The 27850-nt window shown below is 42.8% G+C and overlaps 1 protein-coding gene across 1 annotated transcript in view; it reads right to left on the reverse strand.

Moving 5' to 3' along the window:
* Nucleotides 1–27850, reverse strand: part of CDK13 (cyclin dependent kinase 13) — a 117375-nt gene that overhangs the window by 52282 nt on the left and 37243 nt on the right. Inside the window, 1 exon segment of the mRNA XM_020964441.2 lies at nucleotides 27005–27175. Within this exon segment, the coding sequence (XP_020820100.2) occupies nucleotides 27005–27175 (171 nt within the window).

The following is a 27850-nucleotide window of genomic DNA, read 5'->3' on the forward strand; positions in this document are numbered from 1 at the left end:
ACTGAGACTCAGAGAGGGCCAGGGACTAAGCAGCATCCTGAGCAAAGGAGTCCCTGTGTTACTTATACTGGCTTTGTTTCCTGTTGGCTGCTGCTGCTGCTGCTGCTGTTTGGGGAGAAGGGGTGGCAAAAACAGAAACGGAAGACGCTTCACCAATCTACGAAAACAGTATGGTTGTGAAACCCAAGACAAAAAGAGAATAATCACAAACTGCAGACCACCACAACTAATTCACACTGATGCAAAAATATGGGATAATTTTAGCACAGAAGCGACAGCAATTCATTTACAAATTATTCACTATAACCAGTTGGATTTATACCAGAAATGCAATGACATAAACATAACAAATCACATAATTAATGGCAATAATTTAAAATCACATGATCATACCAAGAGATCCAGGAAAAATACTTCAACAAAATGACATTGACACATGTTAAAACACTAGGATTTGCTGGAATAAAAGAACCTTCCTTTACTATGAACAAAAATATCTATCTGAAACCAAGCCCATTATTCATAACAAATACCAGAAGGTTTCCCCCAGAAGATGAGGGATAAATAAAGAAAAGCTTTCCATTGTCTTTACTATTCATAAGTTATAGGATCATAGGGTTAGAACTGGAAAAGGATCCCTGCAGTTATGCAGACCAATCACTTCATTTTACAGATGAGGAACTGAGGGTCAGAGGTGAAATGACTTCTAAGTCCAAGACATAAGTGGCAAATTCCAGGTCTGAACCCAGGTCCTTGGACTCCGAGCCCAACGTTCTTTCTACCATACCATGTGGTAGAGTAGATTTTAGAAATCTTATCCTATTTTCTGGCATGCAAATTCCATTTGTGTCAAAGCATTGCAAACCTTTCTGAATAACTGAGCCACAAATGTTTATAATATTAAGGATACAGAAGCTTAGGGCTGCAGGGGGCTTTACAGGTCATGTAGTTCAAATACATGAATTCCTCCTAGAATGCACGTGAGGAGGGACTGAACACTGACTTCTGGCAATGCAAAACTACCTGCCCTCATGATTCCATTTCATTCAACAAGCACCTAGTAAGTGCCTACTATGTGCAAGGCACTGTGCTAGGTGCTGAGCATACAAAGGCAAAAATGAAAAACCATTTTGAGGCTCAATGAATTCAATCATTTCATTTTCAAACAATACATTATCACATTGACTAAACCATCTGGCTTTGTACAATTTCTCACCATTTGCCTTATTTCAGTCCCCTAGAGTTATATATCAGAACGACTAAGTCTAGTGCCTTCTTCCACCTAAAGGCCCTTCAGTGACTTAGGGCAGTCATGGTCACACTGCATCTTCTTGTCTCCAGTTTGAACACCCCCAGTTACTTAAACTAGTCCTTTAAGGACACTGTTTCATCACCTTTTTCATCTTCCTTTAGTTTATTACACCTGGTCCACTTAAAATGGAAAACACCACATCCCTGGTCATTCACAGATGGCTATTCTCCTTTACGTGGGAAGGGCATTATATGTCCATGAATGCAGCCTACACGATTAACACATCAGAATCTGGTGACAGTCACATTGCATTTATTAATGTCTGCAGGTAACTAAAACCTGTGGTCCTTAATGTGAACTGTTCTCTGTCCAGGTAGCCAAAGTTTAGGAGTTCGCTTTTAACTTTATTTAAATTCTTGTTTAATTCGGCACAACATTCCAACATGTCAAGATTCTTATTACAACTTGATTCTCTCATCCAATGAACTGTGTCAGCCACGAATTTGACAAATAAGTCATCAATGTCCCTAATAAAAATATTTGACAAAAGGACCAAAGACTGGGGCATATAGCACACCACTTGAGACCTCCTCCCCCACCTCCATTCCATGTTAAAAACAATCCATTAAATCGATATTCTAAGAAAAGAGTCATCCAACCAGTTTCAAATCCACCTAGTATCCAGCTGGTATCCAGCAAACATTTCTCCCTATTAGGACACCATCCAAGGATATTATGAGAGACTTTATCCAGATGAAGTTCAGACATACTATGTCTATAGCCTTCCTCTCCTCTAACCAACTAGTAATAGTGACCCTGTCAAAAAAGGAAATGAGGTTAATGTTAGGGAGTGAATGTGTGTATGTCTACCTATGTTTAAATAAAAATATGTATACCTTATAGTTTTAAGACCTTTAACTAGTGGGGTTCTGGGATTCTCTTTGGCCAACTTACTGCCCCCTTGAGATCATCAGCGTTGGGTACACTGGGCTGCTAGGAGCAGCTTATCTCCTATACACCTGAATACCCTTCCTCCTCCCCAAAGCCACGTCCCTCCCTCAATTTACTGTCACAATTAAAGTTTATCAAACCAGTCTTCCCAGTTCCTTCCCCTAGCTCTGGACAGTTCTAAGTAGGGTAACTATGGTAGAGGACAAGAATGCAAATGACATCATCAACGCTTTCAGTATCATCGTGATTAACACAAAGAACGTTCTAATGGTCTCTACCTCAAAAGCAATGTCCCAGGCTATTTCGTGTCTAACAAAGCTGAACTAGAATATAAATTGTACTTGCCTGAGTGCTGGTTCCTTGAAGCAGGGAGCCCTGCAAAGCAAGAAGGAGGAAGAGGAAGAAGCAGTGGTCACAAAGAGCCAGCATGGCTTCATCAAGGATAGGTCATGCAACACTAACCTTACTTCCTTCTTAAACAGTGCTACTAGACTGGTGGATCAGGGGAATGATGCAGATACATAATTTACCTAGATTTTACCAATGCATTTGACAAGGTCTCTCATGCTATTCTTGTGGAAAAGATGGAGAGATGTGGGCTAGACAATCATACAGTTGGGTGGAGTCAAAATTCACTGAATGGCTAGAAGCAAAGACTACTTAATGGTTCCATGTCAATTTGGAAGGAGGTCTTGAGTGGAGGGCCCCAGGGAGGGGTGTTGGGCCCTGTGCTGCTTAACAATTTTATCAGTGACTCAGATAAAGGCATGGATGGCATCCTGATCAAACTTGCAGATGACACAAAGCTGGGAGGGAGAGCTACCATGTTACATGACAGAGGCTGAACTGAAAAAGATCTAAAAGGCTAAAATGTTAAGCTGCATCTAATAAGATGAAATTTGGTAGGGATCCATTTAAGTTATTACACGAGGTGGGGAAAGCAAGGGTAGGTAGCAATCTGAAAAGGATCTGAGGGTTTTAATGAACTACAAGTTCAATATAAGTCAACGGTAGGTATGACATGACAGGCAACAAGCTAATGTGACCCCAGCCTACACTAAGAGTGTGTCCCAGACTAGGCACATAGCAGTGCAGCTATGTGCTGCCCTGATCAGACCACATCAGAGGAAGGCCAGTGATGAGCAGGAGAGCACACAGAAGAGGACCAAGGAGTGATGATGGGACTGGGGATTATACCATGGAAAGAACTGCTGAAGGAAGTAGGGCCCCTTGGCCTGCAAAGGAGAAGACTTCTTGGGAACAGGCCCACCATCTTCAAGTATCTGAACAGGCATCATCAGGAGAGAAGTAATCAGATCTGCTCTGAATAAGAAACACTGGGTACAAGGTACAAAGAGGAATTTAAGTTTGATGGAGAAAAACATCCTCAGAATCAGGGCAAGCCAAGGAAAGAGTTTGGGCAGCCCCAAGAGCAAGAAGTCTTCAAGAAGACACTGCAAAACCACTGGCTAAGTACATACGAGAGGAAATGCCCTCTAAGAATAAGTTGGTCTATTCCTTCCAACCCTCAAATTCTGTGACCGGAAAGTTTTCTCATTCTTTCCTAAGGGTAAAGCTGGTCCTGAGCACAATTTTTTGGTCAGTGTTTTATGGGTACTGGGCCTGGAGTCAGAAAGTCCTGAGTTCAAATTTGATCTCAGACACTTACTAGTTGTGTGACCCCAGGCAAGTCCTTTAACTCATGACTGCCTCAGTTTTCTCAACTGTAAAATGGGGATAATAATAGCACCTACCCCAGCCCCCAGCATTGCTGTCAGGATCCCATGAGATAATATCTGTAAAGTACTTAGCACAGTGCCTGGAACATAGTAGGAATTTAATAAATGCTTATTCTCTCACCTCCCCCATGCTTTTTGTCTTGACCATCCAACAGAATGTCATTTTAATACGCAATTTTATTCCTGTGTCCTCACAGTATTAAACCTCACAAGTATTTATTAAACACTATGTACCAAGCACTGCAGCAGCTAGAAGCAATTTTATTACAAGAAAAATGTGTAGACTCGTCAGAAGGACTAAAAGCTGCCAGAAGCGCAGGGGGCTTCCGCGCTGCACGTTTTATCCAACAAACACTTCTCGATGTTTACCAGAAGTAAGACACAGGGATCATCCATACAAAAAGGACATCATCTTTGCCCTAAGAAGCACACATTCTACTCGGATGATACAACATACATGCAAATGGGTCAAGGTGCAGAACAAGGGCCAGGAGGCACCCAAAGGAATCGGGATTGCCCTCACAAAGAAAACAGCACCCGGAGCCAAACTGGGCAGGAAGGGAAGGATTCCAGGCATGAAGAAGAGAGAACAGAAAGGCCTGCAGGCAGGATACAGAACATCAAGGAAGGGAAAGGGTGTCATTCAAGCGGGCTAGACCACGGAACATGTGAGAAGAAATGTGAAATAAGGCTAGAAATGTAAGCTGGAGCCAGGTGGCTCGAAATGTCAAGCCCAGAAGTTTATGTCCTATTCTAAAGGCAGCAGAGAAGCAGGGAGGGCTGGCAATCTGACAAGTCTCACCTGTGCTTTAGTCAGACTATTTGGCAGCTACATTGGATGGACTGGAAAGAGGAGAAACTAGAAGTGGGGAACCAACTAAGATGCTTATTGTGATAGTGCACGCAAGAACTGATGAGGGCCTCTACCCAACAGGTGGACTGTCTGAGTGGACAGGAGACCCATGGTGCAAGTGAAATCCACAGGACTTGGCAACAGACTGGACAGCAGAAATAAAGGGAGATGGTGAAGTGAGGTTGATGCTGAGATGAAGAAAGATGGGATGAGAGCTGTCCAAAGAGACGGAAACGAATCAACATCAAGGCTAATGAGACATGTATGGGAGGCAGAGGTGGACACTTAAGAATTAATTCAAATGTATTATACCATCTTACGAAAATAGGAGCAGGGAGCTGCACCTCGAACAGGCTAAAAAACAGGTTTTGTTTGGTTGGATTTTAATTATTTGGAAAAGCACAAAAGGTAAAGAGATGCTACGGGAGGACATAATGCTAAGGATTCTTACTTAGCTCCTTTTTTCCTGCTTGAGAGAATGACCTTTGCACTGCAAATGGCAGAACAAAACTGTCTAACAGGAGCAGTACAACTGCTCGTAATGAGCTCAAGTGATGTGACCCAAATTAACTACGACCTCAGGTAACGCAAACGCAGCCACTGTCAGTGGTGCTGGAGTAGCCACAGAAGACACAGGCGGCATTTCAGGTCGGCAGAAGTTAAACGTTGTCCCATCCTCTGTCTGCAAACGGTAGGCCGATGATCGTGACTTGAGATTTCTGGACAAATTCTCAATTTCTGGTCACGGAAGCAGTGATTACAAAAAGCCAATGTGCTAGACTAACCTTTCTTATGGGAGCTAGGGAACATGAACCTTGGCATGAGACAGCTGAGTGACATGGAGGACAAAAGGGGTCACAACTCCCACAGATGGGAGCTGTGCTCCGCTGTGCCCTGGCTAGACTACTTCTGGAACAATGTATTCATTTCTGAGTGCCACAGATTAAGGAGGACCTTGCTAAGGACAACCAGGATGGGGAAACAGACCTGAATCTACATCATGAGGCCAGGCTGAAGGAGCTAAGGACAAGAAGACTCATACCAGATGTCTTCAAGCATGTGAAAAGCTATCACACAGAAGAGGGATTTGATTTGTTCTGTTTGGACCCAAAAGACAGAACCAAGAGCCACTAAAGCTAGACAGCTTCCTAGTAATGAGAACTGCCCCAAAGTGGAATGGACTATCCTCTTTCGAGATCTTTCAAACTGAAGATGGAGGACCACACATAAAGTACATTATAGCAGGCATCCTTCCGGATGTGGCCTAGACAGAGAGCCACTGAGGTTTACGATTCTAACATTCTGTGATTATTTACAAACCAGAGTGGCCAGAAGTACCGTGGGCCACTGGGAAAAAACTCGGAAGTAAGAGAAGGAGCAATTTTAGGGGGAAGGATAACGAGCTTCATTTCAGACAGTGAATTTACAACTAGTCATTTGTCAATTAAGTACTGGAAGGCAGAAAGGGCTAAATCTGTAGTTTAGGGAGTTATATGTATAGAGCTAAGAAGTGAACTTATGGAAATCGACGGGACCACCAAGAAGGAAAGTACAGAGAATCTGGGTACACAACCATACTTGAGGACAGTTTATGGATGAGATTGAAAAGTAATGGTCAGACAGATAGGAATGTCATGAATGCCAAGGAAGGAAAGAATGGCCACTGTTAAAAGCTGCAGTAGTAAAGAAAAAATCAGAAAAGAATAATGGAGCTAGTCATCAAAAGATCAACACAACTGTGTAACTAAGCACCACAGACAAAAGTGCACACTGTCACTACAAGGACTAAGACTAAACCCAGAGAAGACGAGACAGTGCCCTCCTCTCCCTCTGCTGCAAAGACACAAGCTTATGCCTGCAAAATGCTGCAGCCTGTCACACGCTACTGTGATGGGTTGATTTTACGAAACTATTTTCTCTTTTCCTAATGTTTGTTAAAAGGGATGGCTCACAGGTTAAGGGAGAGGGAAGGAACATATTCAGAAATGAAGGCAAGGTAAAAGTCACTCAACTAAACATGTATTAATCACCTACTCTATGGCGGGTCTGAATTATGCACCAGGCACTGTGCTAAGTGCTGAGCACACAAGAAGAGGCAAAAGACAGACCCTGCCCTCAAAGAGCTTACAATCTAACGGGAGAGACAACAGGCAAACAAATATAAACAAAGCAAGCAAGAGAGAATATTTATAGGAGACAACTACCAGAAGGAGGACAGTGGAATTAAGAGGAGTTGAGAAAAGCTTCCTGTCAATAGTGGGATTTTACTTGGGACTTGAAAGAAACCACAGAAACTAAGGCAGAGATGAAGAGGGAGAGCATCCCAGGCATGACTCTAGCCAGAGAAAATGCCCACAGTCAGAACATGAAGTTTCTTGTTTGAGGAAAGACCAGGAGCATAGGGCCCTTAGATCAAAAAATACACCCGGGGAGTGAGGCTTAAGAAGACTGGAAATGTGGGGGGCCAGGGCTTTGAATGCCAAACAGAGGATTTTGTATTTGATTCCAGAGGTGACAGAGATCCACTGGAGGTTTTTCGGATTTATTTATCTTTCTATCTATTTTTTTTGGGGGGGGTAACAACAGTCAGATTTGCACTTTAGGAAAATCAACTGGGCAGCTAACTGGAGTAACAAAAAGATTTGAAAAAGAAAGAAATTTTAGATATCCTTGAAGAGAACAGATTCAGTTAACTGGTAGGGAAAGAAATCAAATTCCTAAGGGTTAAAAAGTGAAGACACAGAGTGAATAAGTGTAGATAACTTTCCCAGGTGAATTTAAGAAAACAGAAATATTTCCTATTCTAGGAAACTGGCCAAGAATCAAGAGCAGAACCCTCAGCAAGGGCCAAGTCACCAAAGGGAGACCAGAAAGGCAGCCTGGAACTCGGCCTGGAACTCTGCCCTTCCTTCTCCTTTATGTTATCTACAGATGACTGGGCCAATACTGAAGAGGCAAGTACAGCCCCCTCCTCACCACCTTTCCCTTAGGATACAATCCTGAATTCAGCCTGCCTGGTTTCAGGCTACAGATCCTCCCTGTCTCCCATACAAGTCCCACCTTAAACAGATACCAACAACTCCCAACAAGGCTTGATTAGGATCTGCTTTCTTTTTTTTTTTAAGTTTCATCTGTATCTCAAATTCTTTTAGTTTCATACAACAAAAGCTTCAGCATCTTTTTAAAAATTTAACTTTTTAAAGACAGACTGCCTCAAGTGCTTTGTCTTTTCTTACAAACCCTCCTCTCCTCCTCCCTTCCTATTACTGTACAGGGCAACTCCAACCTCTCTCAGGGGAGTCATCCTGGCCTCCTCACTATCTCTCTCAAGCTGTAGCCAAAACCTGTCCATTTCACCTCTGCAGCACCTCTTATCTCCTCTGACACTGTCACCACCCTCATGCAGACCCTCATCACCTCATGCCTGGACCACTGCAGTAGCTGCTGGTGGGTCTGCCTGCCTCCAGGCTTTCCCCATTGCAATCCAGTCTCCATCTGGCCACCCACACAGGTCTATATCACACCCCAGGCCACCCCCATTCAATAAACTTCAGTGACTTTCGATGGCCTTCAGAATCAAATTCAAAATGCTCGTTTGACATTCAAAGCCCTTCACGACCTGGCCCTCTTCTCTCTTTCCAGTCTTTTTCCACCGTACTCCCCCAACATGTCCTCTTCCAGTCAGTGACACTGGCCTCCTGGCTGTTCCACAAACAAGACCCTTCATCTCTCACCTCTGAACATTCTCTCTGGCTGTCCCCCTCATGCTTGGAACCCTCTGCCTCCTCTGTTCAGACTACTAACCTCCCTGGCTTCCTTTAAGTCACAACTAAAATGCCAGCTTACAGCAGCTAGATGTTGCCAAGTTCATAGTGCTCATCCTGGAGTCAGGAAAACTCATCTTCCTGAGTTTAAATCTGCTTCAGATACTTACTGTGTGACTCTGGGCAGGTCACTTCACTGTTTGCCTCAGTTCTTCCTCTATAAAATGAGCTGAAGAAGGCAATGGCAAACCACCCCAGTCTCTTTGCCAAGAAAACTCCAAATGGGGTCAGACATGACTGAAAGCAAGTGAACAATACACCCCATCTTCCACATGGCTCCTCCAACCCCTCCTAATTCTGGTGCTTTCCCTCTTGTGATTATTCCCATTTTTCCTGAATCAAGCTTGCTCTGTATAGATTTGTTTGCATGTTATCTCCACTATTAGACTGTAAGCTCCTTGAGGATAGGGACTGTCCTTTGACTCTCTCTGCATCCTTTTTGTATGGCTTAGCACGGTGCCTGGCACATAGTGGCCACTTAATTAATGTTTACTAATTGACTGAATTAAGGTTTTACAGTCCCATCCAGAGATCCAGAGTCCCATCTTCCAAGAAAGTCTGCCTTTGGAAGCTGGGAGCAATAACGGAATACAGGACCTTACATCTGATGTCTTTGTGACCTTAGAAAAAAGCCACTTCCCTTCTCAATCTGGATTTCTTCATTTGAATAAGTAAATGTGATCTTTAGATTCCCACCCAAATCCCATTCTATGATTTAAAAGAACTTTATTGTTCTAAGATGGGCCCTTATTTTAGTATTTTTAGATAATTTGCCTTTTATTTGAAAGAGACTACAGAACTCTCCCTCATTAACAAACTGCCAGATTTTGCTAGTCTTGACTTGGGAGTATGTGGAAGACGGGCATTTGTCTGAGCTCCATAAAGACCTGCACAGCAGATACAGCCCCTTCCTCCTAAGCTTCAGCAGCCCCTCCCAGAGGGAAGAGAGTCTCCTCTAAAGTTTCTGGGAAGCCTGACTCTCAGGTGCCCAGCGCTAGGCAGATAAGATAGCAATAAAAACCCTGAGCTAAAGTCATGAGTATACTGTTAGAACTTTTCCATCCAATCCTTCGGAGGGGTAATGAAACCCTTCAGCACTAGAGTGAAGTGGGTCACTTGCAGTAAAAGCAAGAGTTGGCTACGGCCACTGGAATCCACTGCAAGTGGCCTTTAGGCTCAGCACATCCCCAGCCTGGAAGTGGTGACGTGAGTTTGAGAAAGAGGCCGAGAAAGGCTGCTCACCAGGCTTTCCCCTACCATCTGGCTCCTTTCAGAGGGACCTGCTCCATACCTCTGTCGACAGGACAAGGGCAAACAGACCTCTTGCTCACTTCCACCTGAACTACCCTGAATAATCTTGCAATGGAATTCTCTGGTTACTACTCAAGAGCAGACTTGTGATTCAAACCTGTTGAACCTACAAACCTTTGAACTCACAAAACACTTATCCTGGTGGTCCTACAGTCTAAGATTTGGTACTAGGGAAGACACAGTCAAAGGCTACTTGATCAATACTCCAGTACTGCCCCCTCCTCAATTTTTAGTCTCAGACATAAAACAAACCTCCTCCCGAAAAATGAAAAGCATAGGTTATTCCTATAGAAGGTTCTTAATACATGCTGACTAACAAAATTATTTCTTGATGAATATTTATGCTATACGAAGACACGGAAGAATAGGGACTGTCCCTGAGTTTATAAAGAGCTATCATCAAACCTGTCTTCCATCTTCCACTTTCAGTGGCAGGAAGGAAATAAGCATTTGTTAAAAGCACCTACTATATGTCAGTTACTGTCTAAGCATTTTACAAATGAGGAAACTGAGGCAGAGATTAAGTAACTTGTCCAGGGTCACTCAGCCAGAAAACTTAAGGGTCCCTATAAAGGCAACTTCTAGCCATAGCAGGGATACCTATAGTTTTCCTACCCACAAAATCTCTCTGTACTACTTGAATTTTTTCCCCAGGCTTTAAAAAATATATATAGTGCTTGAAATTTCATCGGAAGTATCTTTTTAAAATTGCAGATACCTCTGGTAAGTTTAAGAGTCTAGCATTCAAAAGTTAACGTGAACTAATTTAATCAGACCATCAGCCATCAGGAGGAAAACAACTGCCTAGAAGAAATGGGCATTCTGATGGGGAAGGGGGGTTAACAGCATTTGGACAATGGGGCAAATTATGAAGAATACTGCAGATTTACTTGAAGCATAGCAGTGGATGGCTTGGAATAACCCAAGGGCTCGAGACTCCTGGGAACATGAGGCACTAGGTAAGTAGTAGATGGAAAAACAAAGGGAAAGTTTCAAAATTTTTCCAAAGACCAACCTTAGCCCTCTTCTGGCTCTTGCCATTATAGGGCTCCTCATCAGGGATCCAGAACTCTGGTTAACACCTCTGTCTTGCATTTCAATCACCCCCTACAAAAATCTTATTAACCATAAGCTGCCAAAAGCTGAGCTCTGGCAGCTTTCCAAGATGGAAGGGCTTCCAGGTTAGTCCAGACCATGGGCCATGTCTGCTGCCCAAAGGTCAACCACAAGGGATGAGGGCAAAAAGATCCATCCCTAAGAAGCTAGAGACCAACAAAGGGTTCAATAAAACAGACAAATACAAAATGACCCGCCCTCCCATACCACCAACTTACATAGGAAGAGTAGAGGAACGAGAACGGACAAGGTGAATGGCTCTTTAATTTTTAGACCCTTATCTGCTGGCAGACTACCGAGGGAATTAGCACACATCCATATGGATATTCTCCCCATAAATAAAACCAGAAGCCAGAGAAAAGCTCAAGCTAAATGGCAGGATGGCTCCTCGTTTTTCAGGAAGGTAAACACAAGAGTTGGCAGAGATTGTTTTTACCACATGCCAAAAGGCAACAAGAAATCATTCCATGGCACCTGCAGTCACCTTTCCTTGCAATGCTGATGGTGAGCAAAACTGGTAAGAAGACCTCAACCCTTTCCAGTTTGGCTGCCCACCTCATCAATCAACTGAAATTACATACGGTCTCCCATGTTATTAATAGAGAGGAAAGGGAAGGAAAAAACATGTACACAGTATCTACCATGCACCAAGCAATGTTCTAACAGCACTCTCTAAATAGGACCCCATTCAATCCTCACAACTCTGCCAAGCAGCTGATGTTATGATTTCCATTTAACAGGTGAGAAAACTGAGGCAAACAAAGGTTCAGAGACTTGCCCAGAGTCACACAGCTAGCAAGTGTCTAAGGCCACATGTGAACTTGTCTTCCTGATGTCAGGCCCAGTGCTCGATCCACCATGAGCTCCCTCAATAACAGCCTCTGAATTGCCACATCTGAACGTCTCTTCTCAAGACTTTATCCTTCTCGACCATCTGCAGAGTTTGCCACTTGTTAACCCTTCCCTTCCACCCTCTGTTCTCTGGGTTTTCAGAATATTCTCATCCAGTTCACCTCCTACTGACCTGACCTCTACTTCACTGGCTCCTCATCCATATCACATCCCTGCAAAGTTTCTACGAGGAAACCACCACAGGGTAACCTCCTAAGTTCCTATGGATTTAACCATCATTCTACGCTGACGACTCACAGAGACAACATATGTACGTGCATGTAGCCCTACTCTGTCCTTCGGCTTCAAGAGCTTCATCAATCATCAAAGAAGTCCTAGACATTGCAAACCATGCCCTGGAGGCATCACAAACTCCACAGGTCAGTGTCATTATCTCTTCCCCCAAGCTCTTAGCCCGCACTCTTCCAAATGTTCCCATTTCTACTGATCACACTGCCATTCTTGCAGTCTCACAGGCTGTAACCTCAGTATCTCTCTCCAGTCCCCACCCACTCAAATGACTGCCAAACCTTGCCATCTGCCCCTTGACAGCACTTCCTGCAGCCAAGACCGTTCTCTCCTCACGCAGCCGCCTCCTTGGTTCTGGCCCATGTCACTCTAACAGCTTCCACCCTGGTCTGCCAGCCTCAAGGCCAGATGCTTCAATCCCCGCGGATGCTCTCTGGGGCCTCTGGAATAAAACTTCACTCTTGAAGCTCTACCTAAGCTGGCCTCAGTCCATCTTTCCAGCTTCGCTAGATCCTTACCTCCCTCCCTCACTTGGCCTGGTCTTCCTTCTCTTCTCCCTCTCAACATTCCATCTCCGCTCACTCTGCCTTTCCTTGCCGGGGACAAGCTTCCAGACTTAGAATACATTCTGCCCTCACCTACACATCCAAGAATCCCTATTTTCTTTCAAGAGGCAGCTCGTATAGCACCTTACACACAAATCCCCCCCTATCATGCAATCACCTCCTCTGCATTTATTTGTATTGTTTCTCACTCATTCCTAGAGAAGTTCAACCAGTGTAATACAACTGCCCTAACAAGAAGGTCAAAAGGGACCAAATATTCCCTTAGCCAACAAACCCTGTCACACCACCAAGCAAAAAGACAGTGTAGCTAAACACACAAATTTAGGAAAGAAAAAAAAAAAGACAAAAGATTACTAACAATACCAGTTCACAAAAGGGAACCAAGCATGTTTGGGACAAGTTTGGTGAGCATTCATCAAAAAAAAAAATTCTAAGTAAAACTACTCAGGGACAAAAACCAAATAACCAAGAGATTCAGTCCGTATCTAAACTTTCTTTCCTCATGATCCCTGACAGTGGCACCATGATCTCTCCATACTCAGCACCTGCCACACAGGGAAGCAGAAACGATCCTCAAGGCAATGACGGTCAGAAGGAATGCTGGCCCCTGGTAGGGCCAGGCTGCTGGGACAACTGTAAGAGCACTCAGAGAAGGCTTTTCCATACACCTCAAGGATGAAGAAATTCCAAAAGGGTGGAAAAGATCGCAAGTGGTATTACCTGAAGGAATAAGAATCTCAACAACATTTATCTAAGAGCCTGGTTCCTCCCCTTGGTAAAATACTTGAGAATGTCCTGTACATCTGTGTTGCCTTGATGAAAATCTGAATAAATGTCTCTCACACACAATTCTCTACAGGTGACCACCTATTCAAGCCAGTAACTGGAGGGAAAAGGTAGAGATACACAATCCTACCGTGATTTGTTGGAAGGATTTCATCTGATAAAGCCAACTACAACCTTTAAAAAGCTTTCTGCCCAAAAAGTTGTCTCTCCTACAGATGGCAAGGTGACGCAGGATCAGTTACTTGACAATGCAATCACAGGCCTTGAATGAACACTCCTACAGCTATCAAAGCCGGGCATAAAACAGGAAAACACACGTGCCCCAAAGGTAGCCATTTACCAGTGACACCGAAGTCATCACACACCCAGTCCAATAAGGAGCGGAGACGTCCCTCAAAAAGAAATGTTTGCAGATGACACTGTACCGCATGCACAGAGCTTACGCGCCTGACAGTAACATTTCACTCATAAGCTCAGCTTCATCACCCATGGGGAAGAAGTCAAGTGGTTAGAGCAGACCCAGTCCCCCAGTCAGGATATGCAGTGGGATGAGCAGGCAATTTGAGTGAATCAGTCAATCACACAGATCCTTTGGAGAGGAGATGCAGATAGATGAGGAGCTGGACCCAGAATGGAAGAGGGGGAAAGGTAGAAAAAATAGCACATACAAGCTGCTTCTGCCTGCTCATCTCTCCACCTCATCATCTAGCTTCTGACCTCACCATCACTGAAACTGTTCTCTCCAAGGCCACCTTAAGTCCAACGATCATTCCTCGGCCTCCATCCTTCCCACCCGCTCAGCAGCTTTGGACTTGGCTATCTGGATTCTTGCCCAAGAGAGGAACTAGGGGGGAGTATGTAAACCACTGACCTTATAGTTAGAAAGAGCTGGGTTCAAATTTCTGTCTTTTTACTAGCTTTAAGACAATATTTGACCTCTGGGTTGCAATTTTCACATATATAAAATGGGGACAAAAATATCTGTAGCACTTCGACCTCACTGGATTATTGTGAGGCTCAAACGTGCTAATCCGGATCCAGTGCTCTGCAGACTCTGAAGCCCTCTATAAATCTCAGTTACTAGTACTGTTAACCATCTTGTTCTCATCTTTTTTTTTGGGGGGGGGGAGTTCAGATAGAAACAGAGCTGGGGCAAGTCACTCAAATGTTATCATCCTTTTAGTTTCTTCAGACCATTACATAGGTGAATTAGATAACTGCTTTTTTTAACTAAATAAAAAGTTTTAAGATGTAAACTCTTCTCTATTATTAATGTTTTACATGAGTGCACATGTATAACCTATATCTGACTGTTTACCATCTCAGGGAGGGGGGGAAAGGATAGAATTTGGAACTCAAAACTAAAAAATAAACAAACAAATGTTAAAAATTGTTTTAACTACATGTTAGTGTAATTGGGGGGAAAATTTTATATACATACACATATATAAAAACATATTCAGAAAAAAAAATTTTTTAATAATTATTATTCTAAAATAACTATGTACCATAGGTTGCTCTCTCTCTCTGTTTCTTGCTAACCTATTCTGACAGCTCTTTCTTGGACTCCTTTGCTAGGTCACTGGCTCCCAAACCCAGACTGCAACACTCATCTCTCTCCTGACCGCTAACCGCTCCTTCACCAAACACATGCTAGACATAACCTACCGTAAACAACATCTTCAGGACTTGCATTCCCCCACCCCAGCTCCACTGCTCAGGCCTGTGTAACCTTCACCGAGTGCCCTCCCCCTCACTGGACTTCAGTTTTCCCACCTACAGAATAAGAAGGACTGGACTAGCTGATCTCTGAGCGCCCCCGGCCACCTCTCAGCCCCCAATCCTATGACCTCCAGCGAGGTGGCTCTCTAGAAGTCCAAACTCAGCACGTCCAAAGCAGAGCTCTTTGTCTTCCTCAACTGCCCCTCCTCCACATTTCTCTCTTTCTATCAAGGATCTTCCACCCTTCGAATCAGCCATGTTTCCAACTGTCCCTTCTTGCCAACATCCCGCGGAGTTGTGACGTCTCATCCCTTTATGATAATCAATTGCTAGGATTCATGGAACACCATATTAGAAAAATCCAACTGCAAGCAATTCGAGGGGCAATGGAAAAATGAACAGCAGGTATAGGGCTGGAGCACATGACCAGCAATGGCCTGCATGCAAGAGGCAGGCCCAGAGGACATGGAAACATGAAAAGACATTGGCTACTCACACAGCGAAGTATCTACCAAAACATGCACGAAAATAACATTTTCTAGGCTAACTGGGGAACCCGACAGTAATTTAATACTAAGTATGGAAAATGGCATACCAAGGTTTAATCAAGACTTACAGGACCTTATAAAAGTCACTTGGCCTCTCTGGGCCTCAATTTTCTCATCTGTGAAAATATGGGGCTTGGACCAGATGCCCTCTAAGGCTTCTTGCCGCTCTCACACCTGTCACCAACGGCTGATGACTACAAACACACTTTTAGACATCAACCTGTTCCCAAACTGGTAGGTACATCTTATTACAATGTGAAGCTTTCAGATGAGAAATGTTTTTCCCCTGGCTCCAAGGCTGATGACGTCGTCTTCTCCTTTATGGAGGGACCAAGGATATGAGAGAGTGCCCAGGGTCACACAGCCAGTGAGCGCTGTGTGTCTGAGGCTGGATTTGAACTCAGATCCTCCTGGCTCCAAGGCTGGAGGCTCTATCCACTGCGCCACCTAGCTGCCCCCTACACCTGTATTAAACACCTAACTCAACTTCTTGGACTACCTTCTCTCTCCATGTCTTTGCCATGGAAGCCTCCCATACCTAAAATGCTCTGTACCCTCCCTTCCACCTCTCGGCCACCCTGGCTTCCTTCAGGAGTTGTCTCTCATCTCACTTCTGTTGGAAGCCATTCCCAGAGCCCACAGCCTGCTCCCTTTCAAATTGCCTTCATTTTCTCTGTACGGATCTTATACGAACCTGGAGATTTACATGTTGTCTCCTTCATTAAACTGGGAGCTCCTCCAGGGCTAGGACTGGTTTTTGCCTTTCTTTGTAGTCCTAGCGTTTGGCATAGGGCCTGGCACATAACCAGCGCTTCATAAAATGCGTGCCGATTATCTGGTTGACGTGCCATCACAGATTTTTATTGCCCAATGATCTTTACCAACTTTATAGTCTAAAAGGAAATCTCAGAATGATGATCTCTCAGAGCTAGAAGGGATCCTGGCAGTCTTCTAGTTTAACCCACACCCAAAAAGGCCAACAAACGGTCTATCACGACTGCCTCAAGATGCTCACCGAGGAGGATCTGCTTTCGCCTTAACGTATTCCATTTCACTTTCAACTAACTGTGTTAGCTGGATTTTTGGGGTTTGTTTTTTCCTGACAACATGCCTATAATTGACTTTGGTCATTTCCACCCACAGCCCTTCTAGGGCCAAAGAAAACAAGATTAATCACTCTTCCATATCACAGTCATTCAATTACTTCTAAGACATGTAGTATGTTCTCTCTCTGTCCCCTCCAGCTTAACCATCTGCAGAGTTCCTTCAACCAATTATCATTTGGTATTAAATGGGGGGTCCTTCACCATCTAGCTGTCCCTTCTCTGGACACCAGACAGTTTACAATGGCCTTCCTAAAACACAGCTCCCGGAATGGAACGTAACGCTACAGAACTGCTCAGAGCGGCGCAGAACGCAGCAGAGCCAATGCCTCCTTCTTTAGGGAAGCGATGCAACCCACCATCACTTTTATCTTCTCCGCAGCAATATCAAACTGATGACAGACACTCCACCCACAAAGCCACTAAGCCCTCACCTCTTTCTCAGATGAACGTCAATCTAGCCGTATCTTCCCTACCTGGTAACTATAACATTGATTTTTTTTTTTTTAACCCAAGTAACTTGGAAGGACAAGCCACAGTTCAGCACATGTACATTAGACAGACACTGTTGATGGACACGGGAACTGGGCCCTGAATGAAAGGGGATGAGAGATGGCAAGAAAACAGCTTTTAATCACCCCCGGCTTCTCAATGAAACAAAGGGCCGGCTCTTTTTAACATCCAGAGTTTTCTGGTGATATCATATGACGGAGCATCCTAGAACCCTGCTATCTCAGAGAAGCTGCAATCATCCAAACACCTAAGTATGTCTCTTTACTGCTCTGACCCTCATATTCCACACCTGTAAAATGCAAGTATTGGACTGGATGACTCTTTCCAGCTCTAAAGCCAACGTTTACAATCTATCCCATGAAACTGCACCTTATTAGGTTCAGTCTAATGTTCAACCTGTCAAAGACTTTGGAAATTCTAGCTGCTAGCAATCCAGCCTGTCAGCCATTCCATCTATGACTTCATTCAAGACCTTCATACAAACGCTAAGGCACAGATCATTAGGGGATGCCACCAGAGATATTCTGCCAAGAGGACATCAAATCATCAATGCCTACCCTTTAGACAGGGTCACTGAATGAGTTCTAAAGCCATCTAACTATTTCATCATCTAGCCCACATCTCTTTATCTTTTCCACAAGAAGAAGACTAAATATGATCAAGTGACTTGCCCAAATTTAAGTAAATGAAAAAGATGTGCTCAATAATATGGCAGAGTAGTTGTTTTCTGAAAAATTTTTGAACCTCAAAACTTCCTACAAAAGAGCATTATGGACCAGAGTAACTAAAGCTGAAACCACAAGATAAGAGTAAAAATACTGAAGTAAAACGAAACAGTTCCTAAGGCACGGACCCAGCGTAGTTCCCCATCCTCTTCCCTCCCTGCCTCCACCCAATACAAAGAACACAAAAGCAACTCTGAATGGCTGTGGCTTTAGGCCCAGCTGTAGCAGTTCCTGCCCTCTTTCCTTCTTTTCCCTCCTTCCTACCCTCAACCCCACAGCAATGACTCAGTCTATAATTGACATCATCCCTTTAGAGGCAATATAGAGGTGGCTAGGTAGAACAGTGGATAGAGCATTGGATCTGATTTCAAATCCAGCCTCAGACTTTTACAACTGTGTGACCCTGGGCAAGTCATAATCCTGACTGCCTCAGGGGAAAAAAGAAAAAAGAGAGAGAGAGAACTGAAAAGAAAAGAAAAAAAAACTAAAAGAGGTATTATCTGCTGATTCTGTGCAGCCATATGAAGGAAAAGAGGGAAAAGAGCTTCTGCCACGAAAAAAGGGACTAGAAACCCACCTAGAGCCAACACTCTCCCCACCAGAGTTGACTCTTGTTAAAGATCCAGGTGAGGCTTCTACACCGCATACTGAAGAAGGCTGGACCTGTAAACAGTGGATAACATGAGAGGTAGGAAATCAGAGACAAGCAACTTAGAAATATAAGAGAAAGGTTGAAAAAAAGCAAAAGTCAAGGAAGAACCCATGAGCAAAAATATCACTCACAAAGAGGAAAACCAACAAAGGAGCTCATAAAGATAGAAGGATGAGCTCCAAGGAGGGCCTGAACACTACGAACAAGCACTAAAACATGAAAAAAGATGAACCCAAATGCCCCCACCACCACAAAGAGTTTGAGGACATTCCAGAGATCATGGAGCAACAGCAAAAAATCCAGGTTTCAAACAAGAAAAAAGGCTGAAAGATATTAGGAATGCTATAATGAGAGACCTAAGAACTTTCAACAGAAAGTAAGGGACAAAAAACTTCACATTATTTGGTAAAAAAAATATACAAAAGAGCATAGAACATACTGGGTAGAATGGACAGTTTCAACAAAGAAGTAGATATGAAAGATGCAAATGACAGATTTTAGACAGAAAAATACAGAAGTGGAAGATAATTTGGCAAAAGAGAAGAAAAAGGCAATAATGTTAAAAGAGAACATGAATTCTACAGAAGTCAAAGCAAAGAATTTTCTTTGCTAACAGGATATGCCAATATAACTTCAGATCTCCCAGTCAAACACGATATGTCAAAAAACGTAAATACAATATAGCAGGAAATATTACAAGTGAATTTCCCAGAACATTTGAATACAGACAAATTACTAATCAATTGGCTCTCTGAATTACCACCAGAGGGAAAAAAACAACATTTAAAACTGCAAGGCATGTACTGGTTAAATTATACAATTTCAACAACAAATTGCAGTCAAGAGAATAGTCCCAAGTAATCAAAGAGAACAGTATACTACATACTGCAAAAAAACAAGAGCTCAAGGTCAACCCAAGATAACATTTATTGTAAAACTGAGACACAATGAAAAGATGTGCACCCTCAGCAACAGACACATTTGAGGCATTCCTACAAAAAAATAAGAAGACAAAGTCAGAGGGTTAGGGTTAACCCTAAATGCTCACAGAATATTCAACTTTTGAATTAAAGAAAGGTGAGTAAGTGTAACTGTCAAGCCTAAGTAATGAAATCAATTTCCTTATGTTTATATACCTATTGTTCAAAAAAAAAAAAGACTGAACTGAGGTATAAAAGAATAATCAAGGGACCAACAGGACCTAAAGAGGGGCAGCTAGGTGGCGAAGTGGATAGAGCACTGGCCCTGGAGTCAGGAGGACCTGAGTTCAAATCCAGCCTCAGACACGTAAGACTTCCTAGCTGTGTGACTCTGGGCAAGTCACTTAACCCCAACTGCCTCACTTTAAAAACAAACAAAAAAAAGGACCTAAAGAGCCAAAAATTAAGGGGAATTTTAAAGACTGGGAAAGAAGAGGTGAATGATCACCCCTTGGATTAAAGTTAATGATACACATGGCCCTACATAGGCCCAGTGCGCCTCTCCTGATCCCCATGAGGAAATCAAAATCTTTTGTGAGAGATAAAAATAGGAAGAACACAGCCAAGTGAGAGGGGAGAAGGAGATGTATCTCTAAACAATTGTGGGGCACTGTTAAGAGAACTGTGATAAAAGCAGTGGAGAAGAAGGACTGGGACGGGGGTTGGGAGGAGGGCAGAGAACAGAAGAGCAGAAGGAAAAGTCTTGTCCCAGAATGGAAAAGGGAAGGGTGCCATCAAAGCATATTCCCATGAGGGCAGAGGTATGTGTCTGTACTAAGAGACAGGAACTTTATAGTGCATTCTATGGGGGGTGAGAACTGGGGAAAGAATCTGCACATTTGAAAACCACCTTCCAAAAAGGGCTTCCCTTCCAGGACTTCACCAACCACAGGAGAAGAGATACATGAGGCCAAGGACAGGCAGCACCCAGAGTGGCAGAACAGACACAGAACCAGAAACTGGATAACTCAGTACTTTGAGTAGAGTAGTGATGGTAAGAATGGGGAACGACTCTCATCACATGATACTGTTTCCATCTGACATTGCATTCCCCACAAATTAACATTTCTAAAAGTAAGGAAAAGTTAAAAAAAAAGTGACTAGGGAAGATCTACAATAACAGAAATGGGAAAGGTCTAAACTGGTACTTCAAAAGCTCTACCCTAACTAGGGATACAGAAAATAAGGAACAGGTAAGCATATAGCACAGAAACTAGAAAACAACTCAAAATAAACATGAAAAAAAGAGAAATGAGAAGGACTAAACCGGTAAAGGATGAAGTAAAATTTAAATGGGGGAGGTGGGTTTTGTTTTTATTTTGCTGCATGCTTAAATGGAGAGGAAAAAAGACAGAAAAAAACAGATTTTTTAAAAAGCAAGAAAAAAGGAGCAGCTAGGTGGCACAGTAAATGCAGCACTGACCCTGGAGTCAGGAGGACCTGAGTTCAAGTCCAGCCTCAGACACATAACACTCACTAGCTGTATGATTCTGAGCAAGTCACTTAACCCCAATTTCTCTCTCTCTCTCTCTCTCTCTCTCTCACACACACACACACACACACACACACACACACACACACACAGAGCAAGAAAAAAAAACAATTTAACAACAAAGTAAACTAAAGGAACTTGGGATAGAGCACGTAAATGGGACTAGGGGAAGAGCCTCTGGAAAAAAACAAGCATTAAAGCAGCATAAGCAAAAAATAAAATAAAATAAAATAAAACAGGGACAAAGTATTAACTTAAAAAAAAATCCACATAAGAAGTAACAGAGGAAAACACAAGCCTAACCATCAATGCAAATGACTTAAACAACCTTTAAAAAAAGAGTGGCAAAAGCAGATAAAAAACCAAAACCCAATCATGTAAATCTAAAACAGAAAGACACAAATCAGAAAGAAAATGACCCGAATCAATTTTTCTGGGCATTGGATGATTCCACAAAAACAGAAGTTGTCACTGAAATTCACAATACCAAGAGATAAGCAGGGAAATTACATTAACATGACTGTGCCACAAGAAACAAGGATTATGCAAAAAATTCAGAGAAGTATATGAAGATTTATCTGGACTGATGGAGAGAGAAGTGAGCAGAACCAAGAAAACTACACACGAGGACAGGATCACGGAAAGAACAACAAAAAGGACACTGAATACAATGTCATTTTAATGACCAACTGTGGCACCAGCAAAGAAATGAAAGAAAAAGTGCATCCCCCTCTCCTTTGGAAAAGCAGGAAGCTGTAGCTGCCAGACCATGTGCTGGCTGGTTTGCTGAGCTGCATTTTCCCCTTTCTATGCACTTTTCTCTTCTAAGGATGGTTCTCCAGGTAAGTGGATGGGAAGGAAGGTAAGTGGAAATGAAGATGATATAAAAACAACAGATCAGAAAAATTTTTTTATTAAGGAAGGTAAAGAAGAGAAAATATGCCTCTCTCCCTTCATTACATGAGGGAAGACTGTGGGTATAGACTGTTGGCTATATTGTCAGACACCACGTACAGTTTTGTTTTACTTAACTAATTTTCCCTTTTTTAAACTTTGTTATAAGAGATGGCTCATTATGCCAAGGAAAATAGTGTGATATAAAAACAAAAGCCAAAATATAAGACACCTTTTTGAAAGGAAAAGGGGAACTTTTTTAATGGTTAAATATTTAATTAAAAAACATTTTTATAAATATTTCTATTAGAATGGTTTATAAAACTTAAATCTAAGTAAAGTACATCTGGATCGACCAGCTTAGCACCCGGTCAAAACAGGATTTCCAGTTACTTTGGCATGACCTGTTCTTGACAAAGTCATATTAACTCTATTGATTTTTAAAGTAATAAATCTATCAATTAATTTGGGTTGTATGATCTTTACTATATTTGCTTGTGATAGCTATGAATACTGAAACTAGTTCTTCCCTTATTTCTAAAATGTTTTATAGTAATCTTTATATAAATTCTGCATGAATCTTGTAGGTTAATCTCCTGATACTGAATTCAATGAATTATTCTTTTAAATAGTATTTTGATATCACTTTCTGCTTTTTATTACTGACATATAAAAAAGCTGATGACCAGTGGATTTAATTTATTTTCTGCTACGTTGCTAAAATTCTCATTTTTGTTGATCCACCTAAGAATGCTAAATAAACTATCATATCATCTGAAAAAAAAAGTAATCTGTAAATTTTTTGTATTATCATTATTATGATGATGATAGCTGACTTCAACCAATCAATCAACACTGATAAAGCGCCTACTATGTGCCAGGCATTGCGCCAAGTGCTAGGGACACAAAAAGAAGCAAAAGACAGTTCCTGCTCTCAGGGAGGTTCTAGAATTCTGTCAAATAACAATGGTGAAAGGGAGCTGACTTGCCTTACTCCTGCTCTTATAGGGAAAGGTCCTCAGTGGTGATAGTGCCAGGTTTAAACTCCAGATCTGCACTTACTACTTGTGCGACTTCAGGCAAAACTCTCTGAACCTCTCTGGGTTTCAGTTTCCTCGTCTGTAAAACGACAAGACTGGACTGGCTAACTTCAAGGTCCCCTTTAGTGCTACACCTAAGAATCAATCCATCCTCCATCAATGGAAGGTTGGGTAAAATGTTTGCTGGACAGCATCTCCCCTGAGCTTCCCAGTAAGACCACGGGAGCAGGAGGCACTGCACATACTCTCCCTGGCTGTTTTCAGAGAAGCTAAGTCACTTGCCCACACTCACATCAGTATTAAAGATACGATTTCAAACCAGGCCTCCCCCAAATCTCCAACTCTGTGGACTCCCCCACGCTGTCCCCTGAACTTCTCTTGTAGTCCCACTATTATCACTCTAGTGTAACAATTTTCCTCAATGTACTGCTTTCATCAGGTCACTTTCCTTCTCAACACCCTTCAGTGGCTCCCCACTCCAAGACCAATTTCTGAACCGTCAGCCCACCTCCAAAGTCCACGTATAATCAGGCCCCAATCTACCACACTTATTCAGACTCTACCTCCCATTACTTTGCAACACAGCTCCCACAAGCTGCCATCTTCCTTAACACACATGCTCCACTTTCCCCTTAAGAAAAACACTGTGGGGGCAGCTAAGTGGTGCAGTAGGTAAAGCTCTGGTCTTGGGAGTCAGGAGGACCTGAGTTCAAATCTGGCCTCAGACACATGACACTAGCTGTGTGACCCTGGGCAAGTGACTTAACCCCGACTGCCTCACCAAAAAGCAAAAATATATATATATACTGTGTTCATTCCTCACTCTGCCCCATAACTTAGATCATGCCAGCTCAAGGCCAACTTCACAGATGGGAATATGAATCTCTGAATCTGCTTCCTCAATTTATAAACTAGTTTCTAAGGCCTTAAATTTCTACTTCAGAATTACATAAATTATTAAACACCAAAATTAGGAGTAGAGATAAAAAGCTCAGAAATGGGAGAGAGGACTCTGTGATAGAGTCCCCAGGTATGCTTCATCTAGTCCCCATGAGTGCATTAAGAAGGCGAGCATGCCCATTGAAGAGATCTAAGGAAAAGGGCTTTGTTATCCATGACCATGGGTCTCCAAGGACACAACAGAAGGGGACTTCAGGGTAAGACAGTACTGAGAGAGCCAGCAGCGAAAATGGGCTTAGCTAAGGCTTTGCTCCTAAGGAAGCAACATGCAACTAAAAATTACAGCAATTCAGGAAAGAGAGTTGGGGGGTCTGCTAACCATTAGATAGGAAAAGTACCAGGTAATGAGGTCATCTGGACGCCTAGCATCACATAAGCAGAAAGGGCAGTCGTAGTACCTGTATCACTGGGGTCTTCTCTCACTTGACACTGAGGAGCTGGCACCGGGGGAGTGAGGTGCTTGGGCCAGACAATATCTAGTGATTAGGTCTTTAGGGATAAGACTGAATTCACACTTGGTACTATCTCTGTTCCCTCATCCTATGATGGCAGAATACAAGTCACACTTAGAACACGTTCTGGACTCCTGATCAGGTCCGGACCAGCAAACAGAAGAGTGTAACCTGGCTACAGGTTTAGCATGCCCCCAGCCGCTGTGTGACAGTGAGCAAGTCAATGCAGCCATCTATTCCACAACTGTAGCTAAAGCATCAGGTACTCGGTTGTGGGCTGGGGATACAAAAACAAAAACAGACAAGACTCTACGCCTTCAACCAGGGCTCCTCCCTGTATACCACTGGATAAACCAATACAAAATACACAAATCAGCTTTGAGGGCAGGAAGAGGGAACCGCCAATGAAGGGAAGTGGTAGTGAGCAAAGCAAAAGAGGCCTGGCCTATGGAACAACCCAAGAAGGGTTCAGAGGATGCCAAGAGCCAGAAGGCCAGGTACAAATGCATCCCACACCCAGCAAAGAGCCAGAAACTGGAACGACTGGGAAGGAGCTGCCATCAGGGGAATGGACTAAGGAGTGGGCTAGATAGCCTCTGAAGTTCCAGGATTCTAGTCAGAAAGTACAACAGAACCAAACCAAGGAAGGATTTAAAATGTCAAGCTAAGAATTTTGGAGACTTCGACCTATAAGCAATGGAGAACCTCCAAAAGTTTAGGAGTTTTAAAAAATAATTTACTGACTCTCATAAATAGGAAAAGCATTTTAAAAAAGCTACTAAATACCACAAGCTAACTCTATGAGTTTTTTAATTTCTCTATCACACAGCCATGTACAACAACTTCCTACGTCACCCTTATGCCATCCTCCACTGACAGCTTTTGAGTGGAAGAACAGGATCAAAGCAGTATTATGAGGAATATTCATCTGGCAATGGAACGCTGAATTGTGAATGCTTCCAAATAAATGTTTCTTCATTCAAAACAACGGCACTGCACTGTGAGCTACAAACCCCCTCCTCTTTTCTCAATCTTATTCTCAACATTTACACTGTCACTAAAGAGAATCTAGTGTTTAAAGATACACAAGTTCTAGGAATGGAGAGGAAGCAGCCCAGCCCCAGAAGGGGCTGAGAACAGGAAGTTCTGCTGCTCATCACCAAGACCCAAGAAAAGCTGCTCAGTGGGACTCAAAGTCAACACCCATTTCCAGACGGTTTGGGGGTCTGAGGGCTGTTATTGTTATTTTAAAATTTTAAAGGTCAGTAAGACTAAGATATATGGTGTTAATTGCAAAACATCTGCCTTTATGCAAGACTTGCCAACATAAACTCCCAAAGCAGCACTCTAACGTAAGCCTTTTCATCTTTAAAAAGATTTTCAAATTGGTGACTAGATTCGAAGACACAAGCTCTTACACACACAGTGTGTGTCTGATGTTCACTGAATCGATGCAAAGAATCCACTAAAAAGAAACGAGCTGCTCATCAAATTGTCCAGATGCTGCTGACAGATGACACGGCGCTGAATACACTGAGCCCCAGAAGAGCACGAGCCTCCTCAGTGAGATCCACAACTGCTCGAACAAGATGGCAAATCACACAGAAAAAACCAAGCGGATGAAGAAGGCATGGAGACCAATGCAAGGCATGAAGCTGGCCAGGGAGCCCAGTGAGTCAGTCCATCAGTGCCCTTCTCTGGGACAGAGAGCTAGACCCAGAACCCAACAGGAGGAGGGGAGACTGCAGTACTGTGGGGAAGCTGAGCAGTGCTTTCAAAGACAGGAGAATGCCAGACTGCGCAAATGAACATCTTTTTAAAACAGATAAAATCCTAAGGATGCTATGGATCATAGACCGCCACGATCCCAGAAGATTCAAAAGGACCTCAGGGGCGCTGGAACGATGCATGGTGTGAAGAGAATGCAGGATACTTCCAGATTATGGCTTAGATGGGAAAAGAATAAAAGACATCCCCTCAAGGCAATGTATGACCGGAAAGAGGGTGGGTTAGTCCCAGAGCTAGAGCAAAGGGGCAGAGACAGACAGCATGGGTGCTCTCTTGGTATCAAGGAGATCCTAAGACAGCTCGAAGAAGGCTTTCTAGAACCTGGTACGAAAGATTCATGGAAGGACATGGATAAGAATGGCACACAATGAGAAGGCATGGATGGCCTGTGACCCACTCAAGTACTAGAGCATATTCAATTCCACTGAATTTCTAAATAAAGGGCTTTCCTTAGGTTAACAGGCTCTTTTAACTGTTTACTACCAAAAGGTCAATTACCTCCCCAAAAGTGTACTTCTAATCAAATGCCAAGCTAAATCTACAAGTTGGTGTCGCTATCACTAAAGAGAGCCGGTGCTCTAGATAAACATCCCGTACCTTTGTCCTTCTTAAAATCTAAGGCGTCTTCCTTGTCTGTCACGATCTCCTTCATGTTGATGATACTCTGGTGGGTGAGCTGCCGGAGGATCTTGATCTCTCGGATGGCTGTGATGGGGAAGCCTTCCTTCTCATTATCTAGCCGCACTTTTTTTAAGGCCACCATTTCTCCTGAAACAAAATTAAATAAACCAAACTATATCAGATGTCGTTTTTCTCAATTTTAAATTTTAATTCAATTTTTAATCCCTGTTACTTAAAGCTCAAATCCAAAATAAATGCCAAATATTTTTATTACCAGCATACCCATATTTGTATTCACACATAAGTGAGACCCAGATTACTTATGTCTGGGAAAACCCAGCCAAAATTCCAACTCTAACTGGTGAATTTTTAAAAATAACTAGCCCATATTCATTTGCACCAATCTGAAAGTAGAATCACTCTCTGCCTGGCATTAAACTAATAATTGGAGGTATGCAGGATTTAACTGCCTGATTCAACACAGCAAAATACAAGAAAGTCACAATTAGGCTCTTTTCTTTTTTATAGTTGTCAGCAGGATGTTTTCACAAAATACAATGCAGTTCTGTGTGTGTGTGTATGTGTGTGTATGTGTGTGTGTGTAGAAACTATAAGAACGTACGTATATACTGCTATGTAAGTTCTAACAAATAATGTTATAACCACAATTTCATTTAGAGTATAGTTGTCTCCTACATTTTATTTTAATCATCTTAAAGTCCATGTCATGCTTCTATGACTTCTAACGACTCCAGGGAATCATGAACATCAACTGTTTAACTGAATGATGAAGTGGTCAAGGCCCAAGATGAGGGAACAGAA

This window comes from Phascolarctos cinereus, unplaced genomic scaffold, assembly GCF_003287225.1.
Source record: "Phascolarctos cinereus isolate Bilbo 61053 unplaced genomic scaffold, phaCin_HiC Scaffold_4;HRSCAF=312, whole genome shotgun sequence".
Lineage (NCBI taxonomy): Eukaryota > Metazoa > Chordata > Mammalia > Diprotodontia > Phascolarctidae > Phascolarctos > Phascolarctos cinereus.